The sequence below is a fragment of the Lemur catta genome, chromosome 6 (assembly GCF_020740605.2).
Source record: "Lemur catta isolate mLemCat1 chromosome 6, mLemCat1.pri, whole genome shotgun sequence".
NCBI classification, from domain to species: domain Eukaryota; kingdom Metazoa; phylum Chordata; class Mammalia; order Primates; family Lemuridae; genus Lemur; species Lemur catta.
The window spans coordinates 52732107-52756211 of record NC_059133.1 but is presented as its reverse complement, the minus strand read 5'-3'; the positions used below and the strand labels follow the sequence as shown (position 1 = coordinate 52756211).

The 24105-nt window shown below is 38.8% G+C and overlaps 1 protein-coding gene across 2 annotated transcripts; it reads right to left on the bottom strand.

The window, feature by feature from the left end:
• Nucleotides 1–1190: 1190 nt before the first annotated feature.
• PTGES3 (prostaglandin E synthase 3) lies at nt 1191–21103 on the bottom strand. Of its 2 annotated transcripts, XM_045553607.1 has the most exons (8): nt 20657–21103; nt 7630–7743; nt 7406–7475; nt 6749–6847; nt 5925–6014; nt 3444–3506; nt 2588–2612; nt 1191–2361 (listed from the first exon to the last, which is right to left on the bottom strand). In XM_045553607.1, exons 1-8 carry the CDS (start codon nt 21091–21093, stop codon nt 2342–2344), a joined length of 918 nt encoding a protein of 305 aa, XP_045409563.1. In that variant the 5' UTR covers nt 21094–21103; the 3' UTR covers nt 1191–2341. The 2 variants fall into 2 exon arrangements, with proteins under 2 accessions (XP_045409563.1, XP_045409565.1); XM_045553609.1 differs by lacking the exon at nt 3444–3506.
• Between the last annotated feature and the right edge of the window lie 3002 nt (nt 21104–24105).

The window sequence follows — 24105 nt, the reverse complement described above, 5'->3', positions numbered from 1 at the left end:
GGGCAACAGAATGAGACTATCTCAAAAAGAAAAAAAAAAGAGGTTAAAGGAGGCAAATATAGCATCTGCCTTTAGAGGTATCAACTCAGGAATTCTCAATTATAAAATCTTAGAGAAGTTGTCTGTCTCAAAATCCAGGTGATGACAATATTCCTTACTCCAGAGCGGGCCTTTTTTTTTTTTTTTTCTTTGAGACAGAGTCTCATTCTGTTGCCTAGGCTAGAGTGCTGTGGCGTCAGCCTCGCTCACAGCAACCTCAAAACTCCTGGGCTCAAGCAATCCTGCTGTCTCAGCCTCCCGAGTAGCTGGGGATTACAGGCATGCGCCACCATGCCCAGCTAATTTTTTCTATATATATTTCTAGATGTCCAGCAAATTCTATTTTTTTTTTAAGTAGAGACGGGGTCTCGCTCTTGCTCAGGCTGGTCTTGAACTCCTGAGCTCAAACGATCCTCCTGCCTCAGCCTCCCAGAGTGCTAGGATTATAAGCGAGGCGTGAGCCACCACGCCTGGCCAGCAGAACTGGCATTTCTGAAAGAACTTAAAAGGTATCTGAGTGAACAGTAAGGGTTGATGAAATCATCTTCTAGTTGTTTGATCACAATAGGTTTTTTTTTTTTTAAACATTTTTTTTCTCCCTGAAGCTAAAAGCTATATATCAGTCATGCTGATGCCTTTAGCATGCTCCAGAAAAAGGAGACTAAGTTATATCTAGGACTTTGAGGAAACCATTCCTTCAACAGGCGTGGAACCCAAACTATATTACATTGTTAACAGCAGAATGCCAAACGTTGTTATGTCAATGCCCAGGGTCCCTGAAAAGTAGGGAGGTTCTCTAGTAGTAAAAAAAAATTATTTTGACTATCATTCTGAACAGAGCCATACACTGAATGAGGTAATGAAAAATAACTGTTTTCCTTCTAAATCCCCGTAATACCCCATGGATATTTCTTACACTTCCCATCTATCAAGGTTTTTGTTGTTTGTTTTCCCACACACCCTACCCACAGCTTAGCCTGTGAGCTCCCTGAGCACAGCAACAGCACCTGAAGGATTAATCTTTGTATCCCCCAGCACTTCAATAGTCTTGAATATCTGACATAAAGCAATGCTGAAATACGGAACATTTCTATACTGACAAACACAAGCTATGAGGGAATGAAAACTGCCAAAATGCAGAAGCTCAAAGATTTAGGAGGACAACACATTTAGTTTATTTCAATCAAATCACAACACTTTTCTTTTCCAGCTGCTGCAAAGTGCATCTACAATTTTCTATTACAGATCCACTTTAAAAAGGTTTCCTGTGACATTACAGCAAGCCTCTTTTTCAGAGGAATAATCCCCAATTCTTCCTCAAATAAAAACTCCATTCCAGTAAATGGTAAATACATGAAATTACAGTAAGCCGGACACTTAAAGGACAGCCAACAAGTCTTCCAACAGTTTATTAGAAAGAATGTAGACATTAAAAAAAATCCCCACTGTCATGAACATAAATTGAGGTTTTTCAGCCCTGGTATAAGCTGAATCAAAAAAAAAAAAAAAAAAAGAAGAAGAAGAAGAAGAAGAAATAAAAAACCCAATAGTGTATTAACATTTTTTCACTCATTTGCCATACTGACAGTGCAAATACAAATCTGGTCTAAATGTACAGATTCTCAAGCAACAACGTACAGCTTTCTTCGTCCTCCATGCTAAAAGATGTAAAAGCTTAAGGGCCAAACAATACCAAATGTATAGGCTTCAAAACCATCTAAGTTAGGGCATTCACTAGTTTTAGCTAAGATACATCTGGAACACTGACAAATGATTACTTACATACAATAATGTAAAGTAAACTTTTTGAAAAATAAACTTTAGTGGAACAATCCCTCCAGGGCATACCAGAGGAACAACAGGCTACCAGTTTAAGGTGTCAGCCAATTTGTTTCAGCCACTTTTAAGTTCATGTTCTAAAAGTCTAAAATTTTGTTATCTTTCCCTAAGCTGAGAACTTCCTATCATGTCAGTATCTATGTTATGAAAAAAAGGAGACTTAGGTGAAACATTTTTATTTATCATAACTGCTGTATCAATTGCCTAGGACCTCAACAGCTTCATGGAAGTCTGGGAAATGTTCATGCATAAGGTTATTGCCTTAGCTGATTAAAATTGCCCCATACACTGGTACATATCAACCCTTAGTGAAGCCTTTAAAAAACAAACAGGTTGAAAAATGGGTTAAAGGAGGCAAATACAGCATCTGCCTTTAGAGCTACCGACTCAGAATTCTCTCAATTATGAAATCTTGCAGAGAAGTTATTTGTCTTTCTCAAAATCCAGGTGATGACAATATTCCTTACTCCAGATCTGGCATTTCTGAAAGGATTTAAAAAACATCAGTATGAAGAACAAGGGAATAATTAACCAATTTAAAAGTCTTATATGGAAAAAGCAGTCAAAAATATAATTAAGTAGTTCCTAGTGAATTAATTGGTTGTCTTACTATGTCAAATCATTCACATTTCTGCTTTGGCTATTTGAAGCCATAAAGACTTTTTCTTCCAATTGTTAAGTTAACATCTCTATTTTTACATACACTTACTTTCATCATCACTGTCTTGTGAATCCTGCAGAAGGGGAAATAAAAAAAAGTTATCAAGCTGATCAAACATTTCTCTGGTAACTGAACAGTTTACCTTAAAAAGCTGAAGCACTGTATTTTTGACTAAAGCAGCAAAGGTATATGGTTTTATCAAGCCTAGGAATTTATAATCAGACTTAAGATCAGGTTTACATAAGGTGAATGAATGTATAGCTCAGGATCTATCTTCCTGTAAAAACTGGTGTGTGCCTTTTGGTGAGGAATTAGCCCACCCTTTGAACAACTCCCTAAATTGTCATCTTCTCTCTTGGCATTCAACAAAAAAGAAAAAAAAAATGGCTCGATACAAAGACCAGTGGACTAATAGAAGACAATGAACTGTAGTCCTAGCTGTTAAATTAGTCTAAGTATTCTCCAAACTGCATTAAATAACTTTCTGGAAGATGTTAACAGGATGCCAGAAGGGGGGATGTTGAATAAAGTGGTTTAGTCTAACTCCTCCTTTTATAGATTTGCAGTGTTCACCTGTTTATTGTTCTAACCCATCCTGCTATAAAACCTATTTAACTTATTTAGTCAAAATAAGTTCTAAACTCTTAATTGAATAGGTATATATCTCTATGCAATGATTCTTTTGAAATCTGGTCCCTTTAGGAATGGTCCACGGAACACCAGTTCCCCAGTAGGTACCCATCCCTTAAAAATGGGCACATTTTAAAAATTGCTTTTCCCTATAATATTTTTTAGAAAAAAACAAGTGGCAAAAAAAAAGCAATCTTGAATCTGTATAAAACAACCTGTAAATACATTGTTTCTTACTATTAAAGTAAACAGAAAAAAGAATTTATAGACTTACATCATCTGCTCCATCTACTTCTGGTAAATCTACATCCTCATCACCACCCATGTTGTTCATCATCTATTTGAAGTGTAAAAATTAGTTTTAAAAATGATGTTAAATTAGGCCCTAATTATTAGGTTGCACGCTCCAGAATAAATCTTAAGTCTGTCATAGATTTCCACAAATGAAAAATGCAAAATAAACTTAAGCACCTTCACTTCTGGAAAAGGTAGATTATAGGTAATTAAACAAAATCCTTAAAATCTGAAGGAACTTAAGACTAAGTTTTCCCTAAAGAAAAGTGAGGTTATTAAAATTCATCCAGCAAGATAGCTACGTATCACAGAGAAATTAAAATAAAAATTCTGAACAGTGGTTACCTCTGGTGGCTAAGGAAAAGAATGGGATTCGTCTGCGATTGCAAAGCTTTGTGTCTTAAACTAGGTGGCATGTGTTTTATGGTTCTCATTATGGTTTTAAATAACGTGAAGGACCACTAAGTGATTTAAAACAAAGACCTCCAGGATGATTCGCTTGTATAAAAGGCCTGAATATTGAACTGAAGGCTGAACAGTAGTAATTCTGAAGTTAAAAACCACAAATAAGCGTAATTCTTGAAAGAGGTACACACTGTGGAAAATACCCATGAATACTTACAATAAATTGGGACCAGAACAGAACATACTTACATGAAGTACTAACCCCCCATCTTTAGTTGTTTAGAATCTTAATTTTTCCCCTAAGACTACAGTGAAACAGCATAGTTGTTTATAATTATGAAGTAGTATATTGTTTTTAGAGATAGAAGTAACAAAAGACTAAACAACTATCATTAGATGGGGAGGGACTTATCTCCAAATTAAAATTTTGTAATGTTTAGATTTTAGAAAAATAGAATTATTTACACAACCATGCATAACACATTAAAAAAAACAAAGACTTTAAAAACATAAGATTACCCAGATTTCAGAATTGGAAGGGGCCTTAAAGGGGTAACTAGTCATACACACAAATGTTCAGCCTTAAAAGAATGGAGCCTTATTCAGCCTTAAGAAAGGAGGAAACACTGCCTTATGCAACAATATGGATGAACCTGGAGGATGTTAAGTGAAATAAGCCAGTCACAGGACAAACACTGCATGATTCCACTTTATAATAAAATAAAATAGTCACATGGTAGTTGCCAGGAGCTGGGGGAACAGGGAGTTGCCGCTGTTCCCACAAGTATAAAGTTCCAGTTATAACAAGATGAATAGTTCCAGAGTTCTGCTGTACAGCATTGTTCCTATAGTTAACAATACTGTATCGTGCACTTAAAAATGTGTTAAGAGGATAGAACTCGTGTTAAATGCTCTTACCTCAATTTAAAAAAAAAAAAAACTATACACACACATGCACACACAAAAGGATACGTAGTCAAAATCTCTCAGTATAAAAATTTTTGACAATCTATCTTGAATAACATGAATAACTGGTAGAGAGTGTCCCTACCTCTGAAGGCACTGTTGAATACTTCTGTTAAGATTCTTTGAGCAGGAAAAATGCTCAAAATGTGCCAAGCACAATGCTAGGTGCTGAGGATACAACAGTAATAGAGATAGAGAATTGAACGTATTCAAGAGCTATTTAGGAGGTAAAACAAAAAACAAAGATAGCACAGAACAAAGATAGCACAGTAAAAAGTAGTGTTATGAAGTTGTGACTTATACAGCTAGATAAATGGTGGCACCAGTCACTACAGGTAAAGAATAGCACAGCTGAGGAGAATCACACGAGTATAATATCCTCCCTCCCTTTCTGCTGGAGTCAAGGTGCCAGCCAGAGCCATGTGAGGAGACATACTAAGTAGTTGCATACATGACACTGGAAACTAAGCTCCTTTAACTCTTAGTTCTCAAACAAGAAATACAAATAGAGTCTAGTTAATTAAAATTTTCAAATTGAAATGAGAAATGGATTTCACGGGTATACAGTCAGCTTACAACCTCACGTTGTTCTCTTTTCTACTCAGCCTTATTCCAGTAAATTAGATAAGGTCTGTCTGTCTACCGGGAGATCAACCATTTTTTTTCCTTGGCCATGGCAAAATACATTGGGTGACACCTTAGAAAATAGGCTTGCTTAAGCTTAAACCCCTCTTCCCACACACCTCTCAGTGTGAACTTCTCACCATAATTATTTCATTTAAAAGTTTCTATTTGTGTTACATGGGTCTCTAAAGGAAGCCAACTATTGTAAAATGTTTCAATGTTGAAATAAAACTAGCTGTGTTGGACTGATCAGCTGCAAAGTTTATTCTTTGCCTTTATACGCCAACTTTAGAACCTAACACTAATTTTTTAAAAAACTGTAAAAAAGGTTCAACTTCAGGATTAAATTACCATTGTTAAGACCTTATTTGTTGATACCACAGAATAGTCTTAAAACCAAATTAAACTGACTATACAGAAATGTACTGTGTACTTGGGGGAGAGGGATGCATTTAAAGGAACTTACCTCAGAAAAACGATCAAAATTAGACATGTCTTCATCTGAATCATCTTCCCAGTCTTTCCAATTATTGAAGTCCACACTAAGCCAATTAAGCTATAGATCAATACAAATAGCACTCTATGATTAGGTAAATTTGCACTTGGTATGCAACTTAAGACATTTTTTTTTTTTTTTTAAAAGTACAGGTCTCACTACACTATATTGCTTAGGCTGGAGTGCAGTGACTATTCACAGGTCAATCCAACTAATGATCAACAAGAGAGTTTTGACCTGCTCCATTTCTAACCTGGGCCAGTTCATCCCTCCTTAGGCAACCTGATGGTCCTCTACTCTTGGGACGGGAGTACTGAACTTAGTATACACACCCAAATGGCATAGCACACTACAGCCCAGAGCTCAAGCAATGCTCCTCCTGCCTCAGCCTTAAGTAGCTGGGACTACAGGCCAGAACCACTACACCCAGCAAGACTACATTTTTTTGAACTGTGAGTTCATACTTAGCACACACACAAAAAAGAGAATAAGCTAATGGAAAAATCAGTGTGAAATCAAATGCAGTAATGGTAAATAAAGTCTTATGCAACATCTTTCAAAATTGTTAAACCTTCCTTTTGAACAATGAAAATCTACTGGTAGGAACTATTCTCAAAATACTTAAATAATTTAAAACTAATAAATATCAAAGTAGACCAAAAAAATAGAGAACATAATAAGCCTTTATACTTACCTATGAAACAAAAACATGTAGTGTGTGTATTCCTTACACCAAACAAGTATATTTTTTATTATTTAAAATACTACTTTTAAAAAAGGAAAATGAAACCTACCTTTGCCCTTTCTTTTGTTAACCTTGGCCAAGACTGGCCAGATTCTCCTTTTCGTAAACAACATAAAATTGATCTGTCCGTTCTTTTATGCTTGGAATCCTATAAACAAAAGCAACATCATCACACACATCATGTCATTTTACAGTGATAATTTCCAGTATCACTACATGACAGAAAGTAGCTCATTTCTCTCCTTACATTTTATCTAGACTCCAAAACAAACATATGCCCTTGACTACTAAAAACTTCAAACTATCCAACTGCCAAAAAAAAAAAAAAAACAAAACCAAAACCAAAAACCACACACCACCAAAAGTTTCCAGTTTAACCGGTATCATTTTTTCTTCCAGGCACAAGGTGAAGAGAAAACATTTGCATTTTAATTTAAAAATGGTACAACCAAGGAATGGTTTATAAGATTCCATCCTTAGAAAAGACAAGCCTCAGGAGTACTACCATGAGTCCAAACAGTGATAGCAAGAACAAAAAGAGTATGCAGGGAAGTATGTTGAAGGAGAAAAAAATATTGCAAAATATAAGTATACCTAGTTAGCCTCTGAACTGTTAAACAGAATTAGTGCTTACTACTACAGAGTACTTTAAGTATATTCATTTCCTCACAATTTAAATCAGGATTAAAACATCAAGACTACTTACATTTGGATCAATACAGTGAAAAAGATCAATTTCATTTAAATGTTTAAAATTATCACTTCCTCCAAGACAACTGAATGAAAAAAAGAAAAGAATGAATTAAGTCTCTTCAGAGATAAAGATCAGTAATAATTTCAATGAAAAAACAAAAAGCAAAACAAGCAAGCCTAAGTTATTCAGTTGTCTGAAATAAGCTTCCTACGCAATGATGTAAAATGGTAACTTACCTGAATGTAAGTTTGGATTTTTCAAAATTTACGTTAACATCTTTACTGTCTTCAACACAAAATTCGATGAAGACATAGTCCCTTCGGTCGTACCACTTTGCAGAAGCAGGCTGCCTATAAAGATGTAAAATTAGACAAAGTCAAGCTGGAATTCATTAATTGACAATTTACATAATCTCCAAAATTTAGCATGTAAGTAATGCATTTTCCTACTCCATTACAGCATTGATTGTTTGGGGGCAGTTTCTTACAATTTTAAACAGAAACTACATGTTTACCCTGACAGCTACCTACGAACTCAAAACATAGGACACTAGGCAAGATTTAGTTTCAAAGTGATATCAATTTCGTAATAGGGATTTAAAAACCAAACAACACTTAATAGTTAACCATTTAGTTAGTCCTGTGGAAAAATGTGTTATTCCTTTAGAGCCCCAGTTCTGAAATTAAACTTTATACAATTAATAAATCAAGAGAACGGATCCACTTTCAACTGAAATACAGTATTTATTATCTCTACTTACAAGGTTAGAAACTGTGGAACTAAAATGTATGAGAAGTGTCTGCAAAAAACGTTTTCAGCTGCAATGGGGGGTACAAACAAATCTTCTAACAAACTTTTAAAAGATTCTAAAGAATGACATTAAAGAATGAAGTTTCCGTACAACTTCATCTTTTACTCTATACCTGTATTGATACATACTAAAAGCAACACACTGCTTTTTCCTTAATACTGTTAACCTGCTCCTGTCTCCTTCATACTGTCAACTACAAGAGCTCTACTCATCTATTAAAATTGTTTTAGAATATGGCTAACAAACCACTTGGGGCAAATACTTTCAAATACAGTTGATTAACAGGCAATAATGACTATGTGGCAAATAATTTTCTTTGTAGTCTTTATACAAACGTTTGCACATGCATCAAAATTCAAATTGTCACACATGCAAAATTAACAGCATTTGCCTCTAAAGAATGAGCCAGAAAGATGAAGAAGGTAGAACCACATCTTACTCAACTGTTTCAATTACTTTTTTTTTTTTTTTTTTGAGATAGAGTCTCGCTTTGTTGCCCGGGCTAGAGTGAGTGCCATGGCATCAGCCTAGCTCACAGCAACCTCAAACTCCTGGGCTTAAGCGATCCTACTGCCTCAGCCTCCCGAGTAACTGGGACTACAGGCATGCGCCACCATGCCCAGCTAATTTTTTCTATATAGATTTTTAGCTGTCCAAATCATTTCTTTCTATTTTTGGTAGAGACGGGGTCTCGTTCTTACTCAGGCTGGTCTTGAACTCCTCACCTGGAGCGATCCACCCGTCTCGGCCTCCCAGAGTGCTAGGATTACAGGCGTGAGCCACCGCGCCCGCCCTTCAATTACTTTTTAAAAACAAATATGCAGGCTGGGCGCAGTGGCTCCATGCCTGTAATCCTAGCACTTGGGAGGCTGAGGCAGGAGGATAGTTTGAACTGAAGAGTTCGAGACCAGCCTGAGCGAGACTCCTAGAAAGAAATTAGCTGGACAACTAAAAATATAGACAGAAAAAATTGGCCGGGCATGGTGGTGCATGCCTGTAGTCCCAGCCACTCGGCAGGCTGAGGCAGTAGGATTGCTTGAGCCCAGGAGTTTGAGGTTGCTGTGAGCTAGGCTGACACCACCGCACTCTAGCCAGGGCAACAGAGTGAGACTCTGTCTCAAAAAAAAAAAAAAAAAAATGCACTGCTTTGGTAATTAAAGTTACTTGGCATATAGGAATTGTACTTTTTGCAATTTTCATGTAAATCTAAAACTATCCCAAAATATTCAAAATAAGTTTAAAAATATATATTCTAGTGCTCCACATACAACTGAAAGCCTGTTTTGTCTTCAAGTTTGAAATTCCCTAAAGAGTAGCAGTCAAGTCCTATAAAGTTGCAGTCCACTGCCCATCAACATTTTTACACAGCTTTTAAACTAATCATATTGATTATCAGATCTGAAATAGGTTACAAAGCACACGTTTAGTTTCCAACGTCTAAAGATCAGTAAATCAGCTGAGAGCAAAAGCTATTTCTTTAGGCATCTGCAGATTTGTTTTTTAATTTTCAGATTTTAAATGCTTCTGAAAAAGTCTAAATCACAATTTCCCATGTTAACATGTTAATGTACTCAATAAACAATTTAGGAATTTTAATGACTAGGGCACACATTATTTCTAGCTCATTTTCTTGTGAACAGTATTCTCCTCCTTATGTGGTTAACGTGTTCTGTCTTTAGCTGAAATATTTGCCAACTTAATAAACAAATTTTAAAATGCAAATGACTAATAATCCTTTTTAAAAAACAGTATTAATGGTTAACAACCAGGGGCAATGAGCTCTGCAGTACAAATATACCATTTCTAACAAAACCGAACCAGAGTTCCCTTAGAGGAATGGCTGGTCCCAGATATAAAGTGGGAAGTATGAGCTTGGGACATTTTGTACAAGTGAATCTTTAAAAGGCCATAAAAGTCTAAACAAGGAGCAGCAAAAAGGGTCTGCTTTTGGCCAAAGACAATTTGAGCAAACAAAAAGACTGCAAATTGATTTAAGTACACTGAATACAAAAACCCTGAGTTTGTATCAATTAAAAATAAAGGCACCCCTCCATAATTCTAGATCACAGGATGCTAGACATCAATTCTTTACAAACTGTCAGTGAAAGAATTAGGCACTTCCCCTTTCTTCTCTTTATGAACTTTTATTCATGAAAACTGAATAGTACCAGTTCATGAAGGAAACTTTACAGAATACTAGCTTCCTTGTAGAAGGAAAGATCATCAATGGATACCACCACTGACAATGATGAAACAGTTGATGAAGAATTTACCAATCTTAGCATCACTAAAAGTGAAACAAGACATACATTTCTGTTTCATGCAACATGGTGTATCCCATAGTACTATGATATATACTTATTTGAAAAAAAGTTCAACTTCAGTTTAAGAAATCTTTATTTTTTTATTTTTTATTTATTTATTTATTTTGAGACAGAGTCTCGCTCTGTTGCCCTGGCTAGAGTGAGTGCGGGGCGTCAGCCTAGCTCACAGCAACCTCAAACTCCTGGGCTTAAGCCATCCTACTGCCTCAGCCTCCCGAGTAGCTGAGACTACAGGCATGTGCCACCATGCCCGGCTAATTTTTTCTATATATATTTTTAGTTGGCCAGATAATTTCTTTCTATTTTTAGTAGAGACGGGGTCTCGCTCAGGCTAGTCTCGAACTCCTGACCTTGAGCAATCCACCCGCCTCAGCCTCCCAGAGTGCTAGGATTACAGGCGTGAGCCACCGCGCCCGGCCTCAGTTTAAGAAATCTTTAAAGCTTAATTCCAGCCTACAGGGAATCTGAAGAAAAAAGTTAATTGACACAAGGCAGGCACAAATCCTGAAGCACGGTTTAACAAATTAATGCCATAACAAAGGTGAACTGCTCTAGATTAAGAGAGATCTGAGGCAGGGCATTGTGGCTCACCCCTGTAATCCTAGCACTCTGGGAGGCCGAGATGGGAGGATCACTTGAGGTCAGCCTCAGCAAGAGGGAAGTTTGAGACCAGCCTTGGCCCTGTCTCTACTAAAAACAGAGAAATCAGCCGGGCATGGTAGCGTAATCCCAGCTACTCTGGAGGCTAAGGCAGGAGACTTGCTTGAGCCCAGGAATTGGAGGTTGCTGTGAGCTAAGCTGATGCCACAGCACTCTAGCCCAGGTGACAGAGGGAGACTCCATCTCAAAATAAATAAATAAATAAATAAATAAGCAAGCCTTCCTCAAACATTAAGTAATCTGGAATTTTATCACTGTTACGTGCTGATTTGTGTTCCCCCCAATATTCATGAAGTCCTAACCCCTAACATCTCAGAATATGAATATATTTTAAAGACATAGGGTCTTCGAGTAGGTCCCTAATCCAACATTACCAGTGTCCTTATAAAAGGAAATTAGGAGGACACAGTTACAGAAGGGAAGACACAAAACAGCTATCTGCAAACCAAGGAGAGAGGTCTCACAAGAAACTAATCCTGTCGACATCTTTATCTTGGGACTTCCAGACTCACAGAATTGTGAGGAAATAAATTTCTGCTGTTTAAGCCACCCATCTATAGTACTCTGCTATAGCAGCATCAGCAAATTAATACTATGACTAAACCTGGAGTCACGGCTCCCACCTATAATCCCAACACTCTGGGGAGGCCAACACAGGAGTGTCACCTGAACCCAGGACTTCATAAGACCTCAACTTCACACAAAAAAGTAAATTAAAGTATCAAGGTCTGGTGCTAGCAAGTGCCTGTAGTCCCAGCTACTTGGGAGGCTGAGGTGGGAGGATCACTTGAGCCCAGGAGTCACAGTGAGCTATGATCATGCCACTGCATTCTAACCTGGGCAACACAGTGAGGATATGTCTCCAAAAAGAAAAAGAAAAAAAAATTTTTTAATTATCTAAATCAGAAGGTAAGCTACAAGCCAAAAATGATTTCTGCATTAAAAAAAAAAGGCGGGACAGACATATTTGTGGCCTGTAAAGCCTAATATTTACTAGCTGACCCTATTAATATTTACTAGCTGAACTTATATACAAGTTTGCTGACCCTGATCTAAACCATCAAAAAATCAAAATTACAGGGCCAGGCACTGTGGCTCATGCCTGTAATCCTAGCGCTTTGGGAGGCCGAGATGGGAAGATTCTTTCAGGGCAGGAGAGAGACCAGTATGGGAAGAGTGAGACCCCATCTCTACAAAAGAATAGAAAAATTAGCCAGGTGTGGTGATCTTAAAAAAAAAAAAAAAAATCCAAAATTATATGTAAGGGGGGAGGATGCCCTACACTTAACCTAAGTCAGTAATAAACACACATATATTCGCTCATTTGAAAGGGGAACCAAATATTTATGAAATCTCTTTTCATCTTGCAGGAAGTTCACCTCTTTTTCTATTAACCAATGGAGAAGGGGCTAGTCTAGCTTTAATTCTAGCTTCTAATTCTCTCGCCTTTATATTAACACTGGCAAAATTCATGTTCACTGTTCAAGTCTGTTAATTCATTTTAATATATACCTGTAGACACAAAAACCTTTTTCACTTCTGCATACATTATGTAAATAACCCACTACTTAAAGCAAAAACAGCAGCAAAAAACTCCACAGCAGGACATTTCATGCTTTTCTGACAAGCATTTCTAAGCTCAACATTAGGGCTATATATACCAATTCAAGCATTTAAATTTTACAACATCTAAAATTCTCTGTACTTCTGTCTAAAATGTCTCTTAGCCTTAGAAGGACAAAGACCATATTTGTTCCCAAATACCACAAATTTTAATATGCTAGTATTTCGTGGCTATTAATTCTAATATATTGAAAATTATAAGCACCTTCACTTAAAAAAAATGGATGCACCAGGAAAGCCAGTCGGAAATAATTTGCTAAAGAAAATGTCCCGCTTATTGCAATTATTTTGATAGTGTACTACTATGTGCAAAGCATTATTTTATTATAAAAGAAAATTAAAACACCTCAAGTCTTTTATGAACTGGTAGGACAGGTATACTATACATAATTTGAGGGAGTTTATAATTTATCCCGTAACTGGGTAGCTAAAAAAATACATTAATTCCAGCTATGCAGCTATCATTATCATTTTAGAACTTTGAAAGTCTTGAAGGCAAAAAAACCCTAACAGAAGTGGCACACTGACAAAAGAATGATAGATAACAATATAGAATATAGCAGAATTACCACAAAGCTCCAACATCTTTATTTTCTTTTTCTCTCAGAATTTCCAGGGCCCTGAAGTTTTTATAAGTAGGTACAACAGACTATCATATAGCAAGCATGAAAAATATCTTTAATTTGGTACATCAGAATTCAGTGAAACAAAAAATGTTTAGAATACAAATGACAGGCCTACAAATCTTAGTTAATACTATAATAATTCAAATTTGGCTCTCTGAAATATTTTAGATCAACCTCATTGCTACAACCAATGTAGCATACATATGCTCTTCACATCGAATTACACAGAATTCTACATTCTGTATATCCCAGTACATTTTGCCCTTGCTATCTTTATTATCTCTCTCTCATGGTAGTGTCCAATCAGAATGGTTTGTTTGTAAATCAAAGTTTCTACACATATAAATGTGACAAATCATTGTTAATATCTAATTCTTACTTTTATAAATCAGTGGGAAAAAATTAGGATACTATCAACCAGTCACAAAATATTAGCATCTTTAACACACATAAACAAATGTACTGGAGAAAACAGCAACAAAGACTATTTAATAAAAATGCTCTATGTTTCTAAGAGCCTTTAAGAAACTGCAAAATGTGGCATAAGGATATGCTAATTAATAATCTTTATGACAAAATGGGCAAGTATTTTAAAACTTAAATTTTCAATTAATGGCCTCATATAGAAATTAGAAAGAAAAAAGTTAAAAAAAATTAATTTTGACTGAAAAGCCTTCCAAAAAAAAATAAGCTGGCCAGGCATGGTGTACCAGCACTTTGAGAGGCTGAGGCGAGAGGATTGCTTGAGACTGGGAGTTTGAGGTTTAGGCTGACGACACCGCACTCTAGCCAGCGCAAAAGAGCGAGACTGTCTCAAAAAAAAAAAAAAAAGGTATATACTGACTTCAGACTTCTTAAAATGTAGCAAAGCCCTAAATAATAGAATATAAAATCAAAGATTAGATTTATAGATGGCTCTCACAAACTTTTATCTTTCAACTACTGACCACCAATCTACTCTCCATTCTGTATAAATACGGAATATTGCTGAATTTGACCAAAGATGTGCTATAGGAGAATACAGGACCAATAGTAGAAGACTCCAGTTAGTCCAAACCCTGACCATCAAGCACTTCATGTAGCCAAGTCTTACAGCTAAAATAAAACAAATATTCACTGGACATACCAGGAATTGTTCTGGATACATTAGTCAACAAAACAGACAAAAACACCTGCCCTTGAGAAGCTTCCATTCAAGTGAAATGTAGCCCAAAACCCTTTTACTAAGAAACATCGGGGTGGGGGATCACACCCACTACTAGCTGTGGCTTATCTTTCTTGACATATAAATAGGTGACTGCATTGCAAAATAATCTTTGGTTGTTACATATCTTTAAATTGTATCAAGAGTTACAGAAGAAAAATAAAACTCACTGAAACAAAAAAAAAATCAGCTGTAAAAAAGGATGTTATCATGTTCAGAAGTACTGATTTAAAGACTAAAAAAATTGTCTATCATTTCCAAAAGGTATTCAAGAAACTGGTAAATTTCAGTTTGTAACAAGTGAGGAATGAGACATAAAAGTTCTACTACAGAAAAGAAAAAATTATTCCCAAGTTCACAGATTAAGCAGTTTTTCCTTGTTAGGTAATTATTAAAAGCTCCACTTATAATGTCTGAAACCAAGCTATCTCTCATATTCTTTGCTCAGTGAAACTCCAGATATGCTTCTCATATTTTCAGATCTTTTGTATACCAGTTGTAGTACTATATAAAACTTTCTGAAAAGGTAATCTGAATAAACCGGCTACTCTGGTTCCCAAATTATGTACCAAGGTCCATCAGGGCCACCAAGGAGGAACTAACAAGGCTGCCTTGGGGTATTTTAAATTTCAGGGGCATTCAGTGATAACATCAATCAAGATAGCAAGCAAACTACTACTTTGAAATGGTTCAGTTTCAAGATTTGATTGTACTACATCACTCTCCATTAAGTTTCTTCTTCTCAAAAAGCTGGATCTCTGGTGTGGCTGCTGTGATGAAAAAATAAAAAACACAAGTACTTACACACAAAAAATCTTGTACTGAAGGTCTGTGTCCAGAAAAAAATCAGTGGGGAACAAGAAATGAGATGGAAGTATCCACTCTGATTTCAAGGTTTGAAAAGTTATATAAGTATCCAAAAGGCGTACACATTCCATTAATAATTTATACAAAAAATCTTGTTCTTTCCATTTATATGTATTAGTTCAATGTGGTATCTCCCCACCCCATCCAAACAACTTTGTACCTTTCCCACATTCCCACTTTTATGCATTCTTTATTTTTTTTGAGTCTCACTCTGTAGCTGGGCTAGAGTGCCCTGGCGTCAGCCTAGTTCACAAAAACCTCAAATTCCTGGGCTAAAGCGCTCCTCCTGCCTCAGCTCCCCTCAGGCCCCCCACGTAACTGGGACTACAGGCATGCTGCCACCATGCCTGGCTAATTTTTTCTATATATTTTTTCTTTCTTTCTTTGTTTCTTTTTTTTTTTTTGAGACAGTCTCGCTCTTTTGTCCTGGCATCAGACTAGCTCACAGCAACCTCAAACTCCAGGACTCAAGCAATCCTTCTGCCTCAGCCTCCCGAATAGCTGGGACTACAGGCATGCACCACTATGCCCAGCTAATTTTTTCTATATGTTTTTAGTTGTCCAGCTAATTTCTTTCTATTTTTTTTTTTAGTAGAGATGGGGTCTTGCTCTCGCTCAGGCTGGTCTCGAACTGCTGACCTAGAGTGATCCTCCCGCCTCAGCCTCCCAGGGTGCTAGGATTACAGGCTCCCGCCTGGCTTTATGCATTCTTTTAACATCCCCAGGGCAATTAAAAGAATTTTTCCCCATACAAATAACACTTACACAAAGTCAACTGTAATCTCTCACTGCCCCCATTACAGACACATTTTAGACCCTCAGAGCTCCATTATGGCATGTCAAGAAGTATGGCACAGGTTAGTCATCACAGAAGCAGCTTAGATTATACAGTAAACCTGAACTAAAGACACAAGGTTATTTACGTGGCAATAAAAGTATCACCTGGGCCTGTCGAGGTGGCTCACGCCTGTAATCCTAGCACTCTGGGAGGCCCAGGCAGGAGAATTGTTTGCGCTCAGGAGCTCAAGACCAACCTCATCAAGAGCAAGACCTACTGAAAGTACAAGAGGATCACTTGAGCCCAGGAGTTTGAGGTTGCAGTGAGCTATGATGATGTCGCTGTACTCTAACCCAGGGCCACAGAGATTGTCTCAAAAAAACAAAAAACAAACAAATAACCAAAAACGGGTACCACCTGGACAAGTAATAGTTTTCCTTTTTGTGAAGTGGAAAATATAAGCCTTCTGTCAGAAATCCTCGGTTCCAGGCCGGGTGTGGTGGCTCACGCCTGTAATCCTAGCACTCTGGGAGGCCGAGGCGGGTGGATCGCCCGAGGTCAGGAGTTTGAGACCAGCCTGAGCAAGAGCGAGACCCCGTCTCTACTAAAAATAGAAAGAAATTATCTGGCCAACTAAAAATATATATACAAAAAATTAGCCGGGCATGGTGGCACATGCCTGTAGTCCCAGCTACTCAGGAGGCTGAGGCAGTAGGATTGCTTGAGCCCAGGAGTTTGAGGTTGCTGTGAGCTAGGCTGATGCCACGGCACTTACTCTAGCCCGGGCAACAAAGTGAGACCCTGTCTCAAATAAAAAACAAAAAAAAGTAATTGGCATCTTCCTGGAAAACCAAAAGTTCAAAGGTGTACTGGGGAAGCAGCCTCATTTTAAAATCTATTCTTACTGGCAATCCATACAGTAAATAATAAATTTAGTACAACATACTTTGTAGTAGCAAAATACACCAGATGCAACAATTCTCCATTAAAAGCTCAAATAAAATATGATTTTAGGTGTTTAAGAGCTAGGTTGATTCTAAACAGCTGGTATTACAAAGGCATTTTCTTTTTCCCCCCTGAAAAGGAACAATCACTAACCACATAAAACCTCCAAATGATATAGCTTCTACATTTTTAAACTGAGAAAATCCAAGGAAACAGTAGAATCTTAATTTAGCAATAAAATACCACACTGGAGCAATTTGTCTCTTCCAGTTTCTACTGCCTTCTAGTTAAAACCTAACTGAGCACAGGGGAAAAAAAAAAAAGGAAAGAAAGAAAATCCAGTTACCAGGTTAGTGGTTAGAAAATCAATACTGAACAAAGGCCATCATCAGATACTCTTCTCTTACAGAAATTAATTGTAAATCATGACAATTTGTTTTGAAGGCTAAGGACAATTTTGTTTTTGGAATTAATTCCCACAAAGTTGATTGATGACAAAGACTATAACCAAAGTTAGAGATAGTCACAGTACGTTTCTGGACATTTATTAATTTAAATACAAGACACTGAGGCACTGTAATGTAATATCTCAAATATTTCAAATACTTCAAAAGTAAATATTTTACTTTATATCTAGTAATTGGTCCAACAGCTAATTTAAAAAGAAAATACTAAGTAGCACTCTCTGCAAGGTTAGGTCTTAAAGGATAGAGGTCCTAAAATCCTAGCCGCTTAATTAGGAGCTTTTCTATAAGCTACTGGACAAAACTTTTACAATTTAAGATTTAAAGAAATTTAACTATGAAATCACTAATAAAGGGCTTTAAAATGACAAAAAACACCCCACAAGCCCTTAAGACACCTAGCATAAACATAAATGTCTCTCTCTACATCTAAGAAAACTTTGTAACAGACACCAAGAAAATGAACAATTATGGGCTGGAGTTTTCCTAGGACTGGATGATGCATTCATTAAAGGTTTCTCCGGTATCAAATGACTCATAGTATTCTTTTTATAATTTCATTTAAATTACTAGTGTGGTAAGAGCCCCTGAAAAATTTACAAAATGGCACATACTGAACATTTTAAAGAGGATTTATCTAGTCTCTTGAGAACACTCGTTTTGAAGGTGGCATCCTTTTTGGAATACTGACTGCTACACTTTTCACCTGAGTTTTTAATCTACTTACATAACCATTTCTTTTTTGTTGTTGTTTTTGAGAATCCTGCTCTGTTGCCCAGGGTAGAGTGCCATGGTGTCAGCCTAAATTACCAGGCTCAAGAGATCCTCCTACCCCAGCCTCCCAAGTAGCTGAGACTATATAGCCACCACACCTGGCTAATATTTTCTATTTTTAGTAGGGTCTCACTCTTGTTCAGGCTGGTCTCCAACAAGCAGTCCTCCTGCCTCAATCTCCCAGAGTGGAAAGATTACAGCCGTGAGCCACTGCACCCGGCCCACTTCTTACATAACTATTTTATGTTACCTCCAGACAGTGTTATTTCAAGCCATTCTGAACATGGTACTTCTTCATGAAAAGATATGTTTGCCTAAAATCTATTAATAAAGTTGGTTGTAGAACCTGTAGCTGCAAAAACAAATGCAAAGGAAAAAAAGTTGGTAATGCCTTATCTGACAATTCATTTTCTCCTTATAAATTTCCAAATATAAAAGGCATTTTAAGGTTGATAATCTTTGCTACATTACTTACAAAGGATTTCAAAAAGAAAAGTGGCAAAAGTTATTTTATAAAGATCTATATCTTTTTTCAAAAAGCCCTGTATTAGCTGGGCATGGTGGCTGACACCTGTAATGCCAAGACTTTGGGAGGCCAAGGCAGAAGAATCACTTGAGGCCAGGAGTTCAAGACCAGACTGGGCAACACAGCTGGACCTGTCTCTACGAAGAGATTTTTCAAAATTTAGCCAGGCACGGTATCCAGCACGTGTAGTCCTAGCTACTTAAGAGGCTGAGGTGGAAGGTCTTTTCAGCTCAGGAGTTCAAGGTTATAGTAAGCTATGATCACTCCACAGCACTCCAGCCTGGCTGACAGAGTGAGACTCTGTCTCAAAAATAAATAAAAATTCTTCTATTAGATATCATGTTTTGGGGGGAGGAGGACCCTTCAAAATTCTAATACATGCCTTTACAGTAATCCATGTTTCTGGAGGCTTACTCTGTCATCTACTGGCTTTACTGTATCCCTTATCCATATAGATTTCTAGCCAACATACTCATCGTTATTATCATTAAGTGACCCCTTGAAAGTATTACTTCCCATAGGAATAAAAATTGTTCCTTTCAATTGTTCTCCATACCTAAATTTTAGGGCGCAGAGTACCAAAAACGACACATACACACACACGCACAAAACCACCACAGATCAAAAAACAAAAGAACTCCAAACCCTATAAAAGAGGCAGTTCTCACAAAAGGCAAAACTTTTCCTGAGAAGTATGCTAAGAAATGGAAGTGGCAGGGCCAAGAATTCTTACTTAGTTAAAATCACCAAAGTTATCCTTTATCATAATAAAACTAACATTGCTAAATAAACTGTAGTCACCTCCACATGAAAAAATTTAAACTCTTTAGGAGAAGAATTCAATTACGTACCTATTTCATCCTACACCGAGCCCAAATAATGAAACCTCACCCGAAGTTTAATGCAGAACCCCCAAAACGCCCACCAGGAGCTTTCCACTCGACACGTGCAGAACTACCTGCTCAATGATAACTCCTCCTCGCTACCAGGGAAGCGGCTGAGTTTTGGCGACCTCTCCTCTTTTAAAGAGACTGGAGTTAGTATGCCTGGAAGTACGCATACTCAAAAAACCCAGACACAGGAGAAGGAAGTAAGTTATGGTGACGGCATGGCCTCCCTACAGTTGCCTAGCAGTACCTGCCGCTCACCGCGGAGGGCCGCGTGGTGCTCTACCAGGAGCACCATCAGGCTTCTGGTGGCACCCACCACAGGTGCACTTGGCCCCGGGCCTGGTCCCAGCATCAGAGAGGTAGAACCAGACTGCCCAAGAAGCCAAGTGGCAAGCCACGAGGGTCACGCCTCCAGGGCGCCCGCATGGCAAAAAGCTCGCAAGAGCTTAAGGCCTAGGGCTGAGTTACGGAGTGAGAAGAGTAACCCAGACTGCCAAAGAGGGGAAAGTAGGATTTCCGGCACGAGGAGGCTGAGGGACGGTTTACAGGCGGGGGAAGCGGACATCTGGAGGAAAAATGTCCTCCACCCGCCAACGGTAACCGGAACAAGGATCGCAGACCTCCCACCCCCAGGCAGCAACGACTGCTACCATACTGCGAGAAAGCCGAGGAGGCCGAAAGCGGAGCGCAAGGGACCGCTTCCCGGCAGCCCCAAACGCGGCCTCGGCCTCACTCCCGGGCGACCTTCCTTCGGCGAGGTGTCGCACTCACATTGTGAACGGGGCAGGGGGACGGGCGAGCGGGCTTCTGGCGGCTGCTGCTAAGGAGTCGGCTCCTCTCCGGTGGCGACTCCGGCGTTTTATCCCCGGTCGCGGCCTCTTCTGGCTCCCCTCAGGCGACGGCGACAGCGGCGGGCTCGACCTGGGTGCCCAGAATGCACCGCGCGGAGCGGCTCCTCCGGTCGGGGAGAAGAGGAAAGTGTAGCAAAAGGGGCGCGAGAACGGAGAATGAACGTGCGTGCGTGCGAGCCAGCGAGGGGTGGTGAGGCCGGGCGGCGGCTGGTGACGCAGCAAAATGCCCGGGCCCTGCCGCCGCGCGTGCGCAGTCTTTGTTTTCGGGCTCCTGCGCGGCTTTCTAGAGATATCTACGGAAAGGGCGGGGCTTACCAGCTCCTTCGCGATGCTTCCTGGAGCCGGCCCGCCTTTCATCCGCCGCCCCTCCCCCGCCCGTCCTGACTTGTTCCCGCTTCTCCTCCCGCGCTGCCGTCTCGCGTTAGAAAACCGTTGGACGGTAACTGCCCGGCCACGCGACTTGGGCTACTTCCCTGAGAAACGGCTGCGTTGGCAGTAGGAGAAAAGGCTGAGCCAGGGGGACGCAGAGTCGTTTCCTTGAGAATTGAAATGGGGCATTGGTTACTCCTGTGGGAGTAAACCAGCTCACTGAGGAAACGTGCCACCCCAAAAATATGTGATGATATTTGCGGAATAATCTGTGCTGGTGATATTTGCGGTAAAGGGCTAACTTTAGAATCGAGGGACAAGGTCCACCTTGCCATTTTTCTGAAGGTTGGAGACCATGTCCAGGAGCAGCGGAAATTCGAGGTCATTGGCTGGGGAGGAGCGCTTGCAGTTTGGGGTGGGCATTTGCCCCTGCTTTGAGTCAGTGCTGCAGGTGAAACAGGAAGGATATTTGAGGGGAGAGTCCAGGTTTCTGGGAATGGAGAGGCTAGGACAATGGGTGTCTCCAGGCACATCAGTTGGGGGAGGGGGCTCCCTATCTGTTTGAAAAACCATTATCTCTTAACTTAAGCTTGGTGCAGCTGCACTGGGTTCGGTTGTAATGAGGGATAATAACGAAGAGAATCAAAACAGTACTTGCTCTTCAAATCACAACTTGGTGAGAAAATAATAGTTTTTTTTTTTTTTTTTTTTTGGAGACAGTGTCTTGCTCTGTCGCCTGGGCTAGAGTGCCATGGCGTCAGCTTAGCTCAAAAGCTACCTCAAAACTGAGCTCAAGTGATCCACCTGCCTGAGCCTCCTAATTTTTTCTATTTTTAGTAGAGACGGGTCTCACTCTTGCTCCGGGCTCAGGTTCGTCTTGAACTGCTGAGCTCAAGGGATACTCCTACCTTGGCCTACCCAGAGGGTTAGGATTACAGGCGTGAACCACCACACCTGGCCAATAAAATTTTAAAAACTGGAAAAAAAAAAAAGCACTTGCTCACTAGAAGGCTACTTAATGATGGAATAAGGGAGAAATACTCCAGTACTTCCCCAGTGAGAACACGAAGGGAAGCATAAGAATAGATGTTTGAAGGCCGGGCGCGGTGGCTCACGCCTGTAATCCTAGCACTCTGGGAGGCTGAGGCGGGTGGATCCCTCGAGGTCAGGAGTTCGAGACCAGCCTGAGCAAGAGCGAGACTCTGTCTCTACTAAAAAAAAATAGAAAGAAATGATCTGGACAGCTAAAAATATATATAGAAAAAAATTAGCTGGGCATGGTGGTGCATGCCTGTAGTCCCAGCTACTTGGGAGGCTGAGGCAGAAGGATTGCTTAAGCCCAGGAGTTTGAGGTTGCTGTGAGCTAGGCTGATGCCACGGCACTCTAGCCCGGCAACAGAACTAGACTCTGTCTCAAAAAAAAGAAAAGAAAAATTATCCAAAACATGGAAATAAGGCAAAAAGCTCAGGGGATGGCCTTTCAATTCATATGGGACCGTTGTTTAACCTGCCTGCCCACGGATATTTGATTCTAATGGAGAAAGTACCTGTGTTTGATTTTGCTAGTTATACTTAGAGCTCTCAGACATTGTAAAATTACTTCTTAAGTTGTAGATTTCTAATGTCTGATAGGGAAAGCCTAACCCAAAAGTCACGATCTTATTGCTCTGTAGGAAACTAACCAGTTTTGTTTAACCTGCAACCTTGTTCTGATTTTTATTTTTATGCCTATGAAGGCCTTGTTTCTTAAATGTTCCTGGAACCAGCTTTACCATCTTATTGGTTCCTTCAGTGCATTCAAATCATGTTTTTTAATTTTTTGAAAATTCTACTTTGAGAGCCTTACAAAGGTGACAGCAGAAATCTTGATAGGTGAGGAAATAGAAACAGAAGTATGTCTAGGTCAGAGGTTGGCTAACTTTTTCTGTAAAGGGTCAGATAAGGCTCTAAGGTCTCTATTGTAACTTCTCAACTGTGCTGTAGTAAGGTGAAAACAACCATAGACAATATGTAAACAATAAATATAGGTGGTTATGTTTGAATAAAAATTTAAGGATGCTGAAATTTGAATTTTTTGTTTTTACTTGTCACACGATATCTTTATTTTTTTCCAACTACTTAAAAATGGGCCAAGCATGGTGGCTTATGCCCGTAGTCCCAACTACTACAGCAGCTGAGGCAGAAAGATCACTTGAGTCCAGGGATTCCAGGCTATAATTGCATCACTGAACTCCGGCCAGGGTGACAAATCTGGACCTCGTCTCTAAAACAATTTAAAAATAAAATTAAAAAAAACTTTTTTTGAGTGTTAAAACCATAACTCTCAGGTCAGACAAAAACTGATGGCAGGCTAGATTTGGTCTGCAAGCTGTAGTTTGCCAGCCTCTGCCCTAAGTAGTGCAGTGTAAAATAATTCAAGATAAGGTTAAGAAGCTAGACTAATTATTTTCAACTTATTTTTCTAACAATGGGATGCTATTGAAGTTTTTTAAAGTAGGAGAATAACACTCTTATGTTTTAGAAAGATTAATTTGGTAATGATGTATTAGGTTACTAAGTATGTAATGTCTGATTTCCCTAAGTACTAAGTTTGACAGTTGATATCTCTGACGTTTCACTTTGACACTTCTTGTTTTGTTTTTTGTTTTTTAATTCTGAAGGTATATCCTCAGTCTTTTAAACACACATTTTGGCTTGTGATTGTCTTTCACATTTTTTAAAGCAATTTTTGTGAAACCATGGATAAATCAAAAACTTCATGTTATTTTTGAATATGAGTTCTGTGGTGGAACCAATGCAGCACAGACAGCTTGAAATATCAACAAAATGTTTGGGAAGGATGTGGCTAATGAAGGCACAGTACATCAATAGTTTGAGAAGTTCTGTTCTGGCAATTTTAATCTTGAAAATAAGCCATATGGGTGACCTGAGACCAAGGTAGAGAATAATGAGCTGAAACCTATAGTGGAAGCGAATCCATCTCAACCTACTCGTGAATTA